Source organism: Coccinella septempunctata, chromosome 3 (assembly GCF_907165205.1).
Source record: "Coccinella septempunctata chromosome 3, icCocSept1.1, whole genome shotgun sequence".
Lineage (NCBI taxonomy): Eukaryota > Metazoa > Arthropoda > Insecta > Coleoptera > Coccinellidae > Coccinella > Coccinella septempunctata.
Window position 1 is genome coordinate 40,365,451 of NC_058191.1, and position 12,671 is coordinate 40,378,121.

A 12,671-nucleotide genomic window follows, 5' to 3' on the forward strand; every position below is an offset into this window, starting at 1 on the left:
ACTATCGCAATTTGCACCAATGAACGACTTGTAGAGCATCACTTTGGTGAAGATATGTCGTAAGTCACATTTTCATGTTCATTAGAGTTGGCATGCAAAATATCAGGTTGTATATTCTCATCTTCGAACTTCGATGAAGAAGAGATCTAACTTTCATAACCCACTGAAATGATCAGAATAACAGGGTATTCTAGATCTGGCATTTTGGTCACAGAAGGATCAAACGAGTAGGTACTACACAGCAGCTGGATCTCAGTAGGTAAAAATATGTTCCTAATAATCACACACGAGTGTATTATAAGTTGGACTGTGGCAGGGGACGTTGATTGGAGTATTCTAATCTATACGAAGTAAGGGACACCCAGAATGGACTGTCAACGAACTCAATGGGGAAAACTCCTTCTGACGAAAATGATGTAATTTCTATGAAATATCTTTGAAACATCACATTATGAAATAACCATTTCAACCGATTCCCAAAAAGAATTATTTCAAGTATTTGAAAATGAAAAATAAAAATGGGTATTTAAAATTTAAAACGTTTCGTTTCGATTGCACAAGTTGGCAACATCGACTGAAATATGCGTTGATAATAAAGGACAACAAATAGACTATCTAGATGAGATAGACGAAGATGGCTGTCTATGAAGTCTGCGACGAACGAGGAAGGTCGTAAAATTTTATGGGATTTTTATGGCCGGCTGCTGTTGAGGCTCGCCAGTGAGTACGCGCCTTATGATGGCTGCAAATCAACAGCTGCTAGTTTATAAACAAGCCATTGTTCTTTTTATTTTCTAGTAGGCGCTGTTGCCAAATCGTAAACTAGAAACGAAGCTATTTAAATTTTAAAACCTCATATTTGAAGGATGATTTTGAATAGTTTCCGCGATGTATTTGAAAAATTCATGAATGAAACTCATAATTATTCAGTTTCAACTTGCATATGCTGCGATAACTCAAATTGAGGATAATTCCCCATTGCTAGAGAATATCTACACTGGTGAATGAGTATTGAGCTTGCACCACTGCATTTTCTAGACTGCACTCTGATTAGAGGTTAGTGGCACATGATTAAATTCGTATTTCATTGAATTTATCACCTTGAAAACACATTATCGTGCCTGGAAAACATCGAAGAACAGCTCTGTTCGTGGAAGCGGTTCTCGATACGCAAAAACTCCGAATACGTCGAAAAGGCGCACACGTCCGCTGAATTATTCGCGGCCCCAAGAGCCGTAAAACCCAGGAAAACGCCGAAAAACCCCGGGTCAGATCATTATCGGGACCCGGGAACGTATGGAACAACAACGATAAATCAGGCGCCCGGCCGTACGGGCCGCATAATTGAACTGTATACCTTAGCGCGACTTTCTGCAAGATATAAACGTCCAATAAATCGCGTTTCTGTGCCGGTGCCACGTGAAAAACGAGATCAAACGCAATCAATTCGCGGTCTCGGGGCCGACCGATAACTCTTCCGGCCTCGCAGCGCAGACCGGAAACAAATTTCCTCTCGCCCTCGTCGGGAACAAGGCGAGTCCACCGCCCTGCCGATGACGCTAATAATACTTTTGTCAGATATATTTTCCACTCGGCATTACCGTCATAACTCACCCCCGCCTGCCTCCGCATTGTGTAACACGAAAGAATTTCTGATATACCGATCTGTCAATCGTTCATTTGGGGGATGCTGCCGCCGCCGCCGGTGCCGCTTGATCGAGGGGTATTTCGGAGGCCCCGTGTGTTTTTCGTTTTACGGATGACACTCGTCGCGCTGCCGGTGATGTACGAGTTGTTCATTAGAAGCCTGATTGATGGATTAAAAATGGGAAAATTCGGCTTGATTAACGAAAAACAACAACGGCAAAAATGGCAGACGGGGATGTTTGGATGTTCTATTCGTAGTGCTGTATATACGCGAGTGATTGGATTAGGTTGATGGAAAAAAAAGGGCTGGAAAATTCACACGCAGGTTCGCTGTTTCCTGAATATTCGAAAAACACTGACGCTGATGATTCCGAATTGAAAATTTCAAACAAAAAACACTGACGCGAGGTCGGAGATTTCATTTCTCACATCCTTTAGCTGCGTTTACATTAGCGAAATTTCCTCGCGAAAATCACTCGGGCATCAATTACTCTCATCGAGTGAAATTTCGCAGTTCCCAAAACAAAGCGCAATTAAGAGCGAAATCTTTCGCGAGTGGAGCGAGCCGCCTTCAGTTTTTGTTTTGCAGTCAGTACGGAGATTGTCGACCACGTTTAGACTATGCGAAATTCGATGAGCGAAACCTTTTGATGCGCGGACAAAAACCGACAGACCTGTGGCTCGCAGCGAGGGCCCTCGCACCGCAATTCCTCGCGGTGAGGGAGGCGTCTACACTAGGCGAAATTTCCTCGCGCAATTATTTCGCGAGGGAAATTTCGCTAATGTAAACGCAACTTTAGAGTCATTCGGGGCAACTGTGGGCACTTTTGCCTTTCAAGCCATACCCTGTTTCAAATGTTGAAGCTAGGAAAATTAAAACATATTCATAAGATAGAGAATTTTCTAATCTTCAGGAAAACATCAAAAAGCAAACAAACAAAAACGTTTTCTTTCCGCAAAAAAGAATATAATAGAGGAAGTCGGAGTGCGTTCACATGCCCCGTATTGCGGGTAAGTGTGCGCACCCTCACGGGGTAAGTGAACGCAGTGTTTAGTGAACCACACAATCAAAACAAATTACAAAATAATGTCGTCAAAATGTTACAATATTAGAGAAATGCTGTTTATTGTCAATACAGAAGCGCCTTTTTACAAGTAGTGCATTATTGTTCGTGCCACAATTCTTGGTGAACATAACACTTGATACATTCCACTATTGGTGGCTCTTCATATTTTTCTGAACAAATTGGACAATATTGATCGAGTCTTAACCAAGAAAATTAATCAGTCATAATTTATTCCTCACTGAACTAATGCCCATATAATGAATCTATGCGCACACTTTCCCCAGTAAGCCAAAATTTGAATTGACGTTCTTATAGAGTTGAGCAGCTAAGAGAACCTAAAATTTTTCATTATATATTTATATTTATATGCCCATGATCGAATAAAATATTGTTTAACACTGAGGGACTCGGAACTTGGACCTGTCAAAATGTGCAGAGATGCTAAAAATTAACAAGAAAACTAGTGAATTTGATTGATTGCAAATAAAAAGTTAGAGAAACGTGACACGGCGCACTCCTATGAAAAACTAATAAGGCGATTCTGCGCCCTTGCTTCACCCAAATGAACCCCTCTTTCATACATTGCATAGTCGAGATATACGCACTGCGCACACTTACCCACTGCGCTCAGTTACCCCGAATGACTCTACAACCTAACGGATCACCCATCCAGGTACTAAACAGGCTCAGCGCTTCTTCACCCCTAAAAAAATGGGAGTTTCCAAAAACTGATTTGTGAAATTCGCGACGTCTCTCGTCAGTGATTACTCCTTCGCACATCCGCAGATCTTCGGAAGATACCGCGCCTGTTAAACGGAAACAATTGTTTACCAAAGTACAGGCTACTGCGGGCGACCTGACGCCGTCCTAGGCTATACGGATAGCTATCGCTGTTATTCGTCTAATTGCGAAAATGACCGGTCTCGCCAGATGGATAAGGCCGATCGTTGTAATTTGTGCGGAACCAACATGGACAGAGTCGCCTCGTATAACACGAAAATAATTTAATGATAGTAATACCGCCTTGACGGTGGGCATTTTCGATTCCGAATGCACCTGGACGGGGGCCGCTTGGGGAGGAGTCGAAGATTATCGGCCGAGAGTGGTTTTTTTAAGGCTGGAAAACGATACTTTGGGAATTTTTTTTCGGGTCTCGGATGACCCGGAGGAGCGCGCCCAATCGAACGGCTTCATTCGTACGTATCGTCCATTTTCATCGAGCCACAGAATATCAGAAATTGATACTCGGGCGTCTAGTTTCGGGAAAAACTATTGGAAAGTTATTTCTACGCCACTGGTGGTAGCTTGTTGACGCGATCACGACTCACTCAATTTGTTTCATTAAATTAAGCACATAAACAAGAGCACAAAATTCAAAATATCTTCGTCTGAATGGGTCATTAACAACTTGAATGGAGTACAAAATGATTTTCATAAATACCGAGGCCAAAAACAGTATCCTTTGTAAAACACACCGCTCTGTGATTGCTGCCAACTTGACTACCGTCAAAACCTTGGAACATAGATACAAGGAATGAAAAATAAACATTTGTTATTGTCCAAAGACTGGAGTGAGACAGTTGCTTAGTGTCGCCAATCACTATTGAGATAGTTGAATCTGACATCATTTTCACGTCAATTTTCCATACGAAAAGGTAGGAGCTATACAAATTTATTCATTTCAGGCCACTGCCTTAGTGTCGCGCTAGACAGAGAAGCATCGAATGTTTGTGCCACAAAAAATAAATTCATAGGACTTCAATGTCCATTCCATGTATTTATGTTCCAAGGTCAAAACTGACGTTAACATCGATTGTGACATTGATTGTCAAAACCTCGTGATGTCATCTCATCATCGATGTCTGTCAGAAAAGAATTTAATTTAGGGAAATGTCAATATTTTCACCTTTTTCATTTTTCTTGGGGATGTCGAAGAGGGACGTATGTGGCATCTACAGAAAGGTGATTTCTTCGACATTTGAAGGCGTCATTCTCCCGCTACAAGGCTCACTATACGCACCCATCTTTTTCAACATTCTAGGATTCTTATTCGAACAAAATGATGTTTTTTGAATATGTAGATGATACTTGGCAATAAAATAGATACAAACTCATGTGACCAACCCTCAATTTGACACCCGGCCAATGCCGATCCATTCGCGAATCGAAGGACCATTTTTTTGGGAGCGAAATTCGGGAATCGATAATGCGTGTTAAAAATTCATAATTGCCCGCCAACTCCTTCGCGGGCAGCTCCTATACACCGCCGTCGGTCTGGATCAAGATAAGGAAGTGGGCAAGCCTTTGGCCAGTCTCATCGAAACGGCTCTCTGTAATTGCGCCTGCACACCATAATTTGATTAGCTCCGGGATATATTCATTTAACACAATCTTCGCCGATACCGTCTCCCTTCCGATACCACCGAGGATCTATTGATTATTACCGGCTATAGACAAAAAATTGTTCGTTTTCGAACGGTTGCGTATTAGGTAACGTTAATCATTATGTTTAAGTTGTTTAATTGCTCTAATTGAACACCTGGTAGCGTGTTATTATGAGCCGAAGATAACAGAACAGTTGGGAATCTTTCCCGTTCTCGTTAATTGCCTCGAAGTTGGGTTATAATATACAGAGGACAAAACTTCATATATACAGTCATTGTTGTGTATTGTCGGAATCGATGTTCTATGAACCTGCTATATGAGAACAATCGGGTAGTTGCGGAACATTCGCGATAACCCTGACATTTGCCAGATGGATGGCTTTGCCTTATCGAGGCATGAAAAAACTAGTTAATCTGTTTGAATGGAAATCAGAGCTGATGAAATTGACGGAATGAGTGCAGAGTTGCGACATTCACATACCGGGAGATGTCAATGAAAAACTGGTTCGATCGATGGTTAAATAAATTAACTCATTGTCGATTAAAGTAGAGCAACGTAGAGACCAATAAGAGAATGTGCTATAAGTCGGATGCGACTCGACGATTATGTTATGGGATGAATTTTGAGAAGTTGATTATTTGTTTATACAATCCATTGACTATAGAGTCATTCGGGGCAACTGTGCGCACTTTTGCCTTTCAAGCCATACCCTGTTTCAAATGTTGAAGCTAGGAAAATAAAAACATATTCATAAGATAGGGAATTTTCTAATCTATAAGAAAACATCAAAAAGCAAACAAACAAAAACGTTTTCTTTCCGCAAAAAAGAATTTAATAGAGAAAGTCGGGGTGCGTTCACATGCCCCGTATTGCGGGTAAGTGTGCGCACCCTTACGGGGTAAGTGAACGCAGTGCTTAGTGAACCACAAAATCAAAACAAATTACAAAATAATGTCATCAAAATGTTACAATATTAGAGAAATGCTGTTTATTGTCAATACAGAAGCGCTTTTTTACAAGCAGTGCATTATTGTTCGTGCCACAATTCTTGGTCAACACAACACTTGATACATTCCCCTGTTGGGGGCTCTTCATATTTTTCTGAACAAATAGGACAATATTGATCGAGTCTTAACCAAGAAAATCAACAATGTCATAATTTATTCCTCACTGAACTAATGCCCATATAATGAATCTATGCGCACACTTACCCCAGTAAGCCAAAATTTGAATTGACGTTCTTATAGAGTTGAGCAGCTAAGAGAACCCAAAATTTTTTATTATATATTAAGATTAATATGACCATGATCGAATAAAATATTGTTTAACAATGAGGGACTCGGAACTTGGACCTGGCAGAATTTGCAGAAATGCTGAAAATTAACAAGAAAACTAGTGAATTTGGTTGATTGCAAATAAAAAGTTAACGAAACGTCGCACGGCGCACTCCTATGAAAAACTAATTTGGCGATTATGCGCCCTTGCTTCACCCAAATGAACCCCTCTTTCATACATTGCATAGTCGAGATATACGCACTACGCACACTTACCCACTGCGCTCAGTTACCCCGAATGACTCTACATAGGAAAGCTGATCAATTTCCAAGCTTTTTGTTCGTCGATTCAGTCGTCGAAAATAACAAAGCAGTCCATTTTACTCACCATAAAACAATCAGGTCCCTGCAAACACACGGATTCTCCGTCCGGGGCGTTGTTAGAAAACTGAAACAAAGAAACTTCAATTAGTTCACGGCGCATCAAAAGCATCATCAAGAAGAATAATATTTTCGCCTTGTCGAATTTCCACTCTGCTTTCGTATATACGTTCCGTTTTTATTGCCGGGGCGTATGTGCATCATATAACTTTACGGCGAGGTAAATAAAACACTGTGTACATATACGCCGAGATTCTACTTCTAGCCGGTGTTTCGTCTGCAGCAAACAAGGTCTGCTAGAGAAGAGAAGAGAGAGCTTTTGAAATGCAAATGAACCAAATTTTTAATCTTCCAGGCTGAGGATGGCGTACTTTTAATATTCCGCGACGTGTGAGGACTGTGCGAAAGTTTATTACTTTTCCCTCCATTTGAAGATGGCGTAGGGTCGTTTTGCTGGCGTGTAGGAAGATTACTTTTCTATTCTTGCGGTTGTTAAACAGGTCTTTAATATGGTACATTATTTTACGCGTAGACTGTGCCATTTAAAAACGCGAAACTAGGAATGAACTTTGACCTCAATATATGGAGAATGCTATATACAGAATGATTACTCGAACTCGCTATCAAAGCAGAAATAAACGAGAACCATTTGGGTCTGTTAAACTCCTGGATGTCGCTAAATACAAATTAATTCCAATTTATTCCTCCAGTTCCGAATTCTTCCACTTGTACCGTACGAAATACGGGCGTGCAAATCGAGACGGGGCTCCTTAAAAATTCCCCAATGTCAGCGGGAAAGAATGGCTTCGGATAGCGAGGCATCCACGAACAAACGTCCGCGAATGTTTCCTCTTCTTTTCGAGAACCCGAAACTCCTTGTAACGATATATAAGGAAGGTAATTCCGCATGTAAAGTGTTTCAAAAACATATCGCCACATACCCGGCTCCCCGCATTACGGGACGATTTACAAGATGAATGCGATCCACTCGGTATTTCGAGGAAATTCCCGAAATTCATCGCTGCTGCAGCGACAAATTCCTCGAGTTTCAGATGGAGGAGTTCAATAGGGTTAGCGACCAGATGTTGCGTCCTGATAAAGTACCAATTCGATAGTTTCTATATTCATTTTTATCCAATGACTTTAAAGGTAGATCTCCCTTCGAAGCCTGCCCTTTTCTACAATCAAAATATACAGACAGGGTCTTTGAGTCGTTTAAATATTATAACAGTAGATTCTAGATTTTCGAGGTCAAAAGAAACTGTTTTTTCCCATACCATTTTTTCCGATTCGGCCCTGATAAAAAGATATAGCCATTTTAAATTTACATAATGAGCTGAACCACCCCTGGAAAAACAAAATTACCTTCAGAATAACTAGCTGAATCTGTGACGATACACATCTGTGGATCATTTCAAAAGAGTTGTATTCAGCCACAGTAACAAATTTTTCAAATTTCGCAGTTACTTTTTCAACATCGAATTGCTCAAAAACGGCACATTATACGAGAAAATATGAAGAATACTTTTATTTTACAAAACGTTCAAATATTCATTAGGCAGCGTCCAACTTAGTGTCAAGAGTTGGATTCTTTGAATTTTTGGTATTTTTATAGTACGCAATGGTCATAATGAGAAAACTGGAAGACTTGGGTGATATCTTGTATTCGAAAAAGATTCAACAAATAAATGAAATACTATATTCCGAAATTCATTTCATTCGATAAAACCGTCTGTGAGAACTAAAAATACCATTTTTTATAGTTATTCAACAGCCTGTATCTTTTAAACCGAGCCGATTCAGAAAAAATGGTGAAGAAAAAAAGTATCTCTTTCGACGTCAAGAATGTACTATTGAAATATTTGTAAGTTTCAAAGACTTTCGAAAACGAGACGTGACTGTCGGAGGCATCAGCGGTTAAAAAAACAAACTTCCCAGATTAGGTAGCATTCCCGCGCTTCCTCCGTCTCCGCTGAAGTCATCAGCGATCGTCAGTTCCACCACCTTGATGATCCAACGGATCCAAACACGCCTCCTTGAATAGAATGAGAATAATGGAACGCGTCTATCAATTAAGGAAATGATGAGGCAAGAATCCTCCGTGCTTAAACCAACAAAGAGGGATACACTCGCAGTTATTAGACTGAGGAGTATATCGAATCAATATAACTTAATTTCCGAGATGAAAAGATGGTAACACTCCAATCAGCAGCAGCGTGGCGACACCGAAGGCACCTACGCCATCGCCACAAAGAGCGATTCTTTTATCTCTCGTCGCCTCGAATTTATTGATTACGTTCAGTTGACTTAATGAACCGAGATTTGAATTAATCAATCTTGCCGGTCGGTAGGTTGAAGACTCGAGATCTTCTTTTATCCGTATGACAGTTGCTAAATGAACGTGAAGCCTGGGATGCCGGTCTGCATCATTACCGAGCGTCGGACCACAAACAATTGTCTTTCTTCTGGTTTTATTCCTCTTTTTCTTCCACATCAGTTGCCTTCTCAGGACACAATATAAAAGTATCACGATCTTATGGTTCCATCATCGCCAGAATCATTCTACGTCACGATTAGTACCGACATATCAAGGAAAATTTGTCGCATTTTTACCACGTAGAAGATGAGGAAGGAGTTTACTAGTGTTCATTGTTGCCGTCGTATAGAAAGACATGATTCTGAACATAACAGGACGTCGGTTCTGACGACGCATGGGAGAGAGATGGAATGAAAAATAACCCTCTGGGAAACAGAAAAAATCCCAGAGCACGTAGGCAAATGCGAGCCTCGTAACAGAATTTGCATGATTGAAACGAGAGACGACGTCAAAATGCATAATAAGGATGTGGCGGAATTGGATGTGCGTTGTTGTGTCCGTTTATAAACCAGACGAGTTAAATGCGTAACGAAGAGGGACTCAGCTACTCTCGCTGATAAAGTCCGTTTTGTCCCCTGCTAGAAAGTTTCAAACTTTTAACGACCGTCATGGGATACTTTTCCACTGAATAGATTCTCCATTCGAAATAATAACCCAAAATAGTGGCTGCCAACCAAGAGAAACATCACGACTGCACTGCTACATGCAAGACTATGCACAACTAAACATAAAGTTACCACCAAATAGGTTGTAAAATTAGGTAAGAGTGTCCAAAACTTCCTACCTTCAATCAACCTGTCAAAACTCTCGACATGTTAATACGTAAACTACAGTTCTCTCCAACCAATCATCGAATATACCATAAGCCGAAAGACTCCTCAAAGCTTTCGTATAAAATCAACCGCTCTGTCGCCTTTTTGCTGTCGGATGAATTATGTGTATGCTCAACAGTTATAATGCGGCGAAATGTATGCAGATTTTTCAGATTATTGTACACGTTGCCGTCGGGATCGATATTTCCTAATATTCAACACCCAGCGCTCGTTTACAACGCAAATTTTCAGCGTTATGAATTCAGCCGGTCCCCGGGCGTTTCTGCACAAGATGCATTGTGATTTTACGACTTAACGTGGCACTGGCTGCTCGAAAATCCTGGCTCGGAAGCTTGAAACGAAGCCAGGACGACCTCGGCCTAATGCGATTTTATTCGAGATTATAATTCGAAAATTCTTCCACGTAGGTGAAACTAGTACTGTGTTGTTATTTCCAAAGAATTTAGAGTTCATTCTCCTCTCACCAAAGCTTTCGGACTATCAGCTTCAATAAAGCAATCGAATTCTGAAATAAAAATATCGCACCTTCGAGTAACGACGACAGATCTTGTAGAGTGTGCGGGCCTTTAGTCGGCACCTTTGATCCCGCCGACCGATACAAAACACCGAAAATATCCCGCGAAAACGATCGACCGTCCGCGTGACGGCAAAAATGACGCTCGCACATACCCGGCAGAGACAAAAAGCGCCGAAGGGTTGACCAAGATCAAAGGGAGACAAATTATTTAACGAATTTAGCGCGAGCGTGCCGTTACCCCGTAATAACGACCCGTCGAACGTGTTATATTCATGCTAAATGCGGGTGGACGTACGGCCGGGGGTGTGGGGGAGGGTGGATTGCGGGCGAATATGGAAAATCATCAAAGGGCAAACCGACGCGCCGGCGACAGATGCGATTTGTCCCTTTGTATCTGTGCATGCGTCCAGATTTCAGCCCGGGGTGGTGCCGCATTTAACCCCCACGAGCTGTGTTTACATATTACTGGGAATTTCGGTATCAATTTGGTTGTATTATCGGGCTGCGTTGAAACGTATATCCAGGCGTGCATTAAGCGTAACGTATGTTTTGATATACATGGTGTCAGATATAAAACGCGCTACCCTTTCTAACTAATAACGCCGAACCGTGGATTTTTATTTATATGATGATAAATCTTGAAATAGACGATTTTGTCCATTCACTAATTCACCTGGCAAAAACTTAGAATCCATTCTGATGTGAATATCATGTTCATTACTCGAAAACCGGCCATAAACATCAAATTCTTCCGCATGATGTGAAAGCTTCGTACGGGATGGATAAACAATTTCCCATCCCGTGACGCTGCACCAGCTTCGTTACATACAAATTGCTCGTTATTGTTTTTACGAAACGCAACAGTCCAATTTTCACCAAGTTCGTAATTGGAAAGGCCATCTAACGAGCTTTACGATAATTGTTTTCGAAGCCAGTTCGAAAAAGTTCTAAAAAGGTAACAGGCCTACGGGTTTTTATCGTTATTAGTACGTTATTCCTCTACGAATAACGCGTTTATACGTTGCTGCTATCGTTTAGAATGGGTATTTTCCCATAAAGAACACTTTCTTCGGACTATTCAGATACATTAACAGGAAACCCGAAAACGCTCATTAGCGAGGTTACTGTCTTGTTATCTCTCCAATAAAGAAGGCTGCTGGAACAAAGAACAACTTTTAAAAGACTTCGAGAAACTCCAGATGGTCCAGAAGTTTTCGGTAGTAAAGAATGTGTACTGTCTAACGGTTTTCAAACAAAATCATCTAGACAATTCGAACACCGTAATGTTCCAGCTCTTCGTGATCATTTTGCTTCAGTTTTTGAATCAACTGAATTGTATAAGTTGGTACCATTAGCGTTGGCCTATGGAAATTGAAGCCAATATAACAATCATTTTCAGAGGCAACTTTGAGACCTCAAGATCGAGAAGATTTTATCGATAATAATCATATCATGTTCGAGGATCTGAAGCTACTTCCATTCCACAAGTTCCCCCTTGACGGAGGATATTCATTCCTTGCCATCATCGTTCATGAAGCTCGAAGGCCGAAAAGGAGAAACAAAATTAACTGCAAGAAACGCTGAGCGCATAGTGATGAGGACAAATAAACGTTCAGATTTAATTGCGAATTGACAGCTGTTTGAGATGCAGATAAATGCAGGAAAGGACTGCGATAAAAGCCCTGAATCATCTCACAATGGCCTGTGAGCGAGTATACGAATGCCTCTTACGCAGGTCAATTAGCTATGTGGAATATACTCCACCATAAAATCGGAAACGACAAACATAAATTTCAGTTAAATGGGAAAATAAATTATTCAATTACGTGGAGTTCTGCTTTAGATTTATACCCTCACATTCTTCAACGATGTTCCGCAGTACAATACCATCTCTTAAGTGGCAGTCGATAAATTTCGTGGAAGCTCATGTAATTCCTATCATTTTCTATCAGGTGGAATCCTCCCGACCGACGTTTGCCGAGGAGGCTGGGAGAACTAGATCCAACGGGTTGTATAAATAATTCTCGAATTCTTAAACGCTGAATCGACTTCTGATTTCTTCACCGAAGTATCGGCGAATTTCTCTAGATATTCCAATTTTAGTTGAGGGTACAGAAGAGCATAAAACAATTCAAAACGTCATTCATTTTAGAACTACTTTGTCTCAAATCAAGCATGATTTTCCCTTTC

The 12,671-nt window shown here is 40.9% G+C and overlaps 1 protein-coding gene across 2 annotated transcripts in view; it reads right to left on the bottom strand.

Annotated features, from left to right (window-relative positions):
* Positions 1-12,671, bottom strand: part of LOC123309527 — a 96,842-nt gene that overhangs the window by 33,039 nt on the left and 51,132 nt on the right. For both annotated transcript variants that reach the window (XM_044892686.1, XM_044892685.1), the window contains exon 2: positions 6,762-6,821. In XM_044892686.1, coding sequence (XP_044748621.1) covers positions 6,762-6,821 — 60 coding nt within the window. The remainder of the gene's footprint in view (positions 1-6,761; positions 6,822-12,671) is intronic.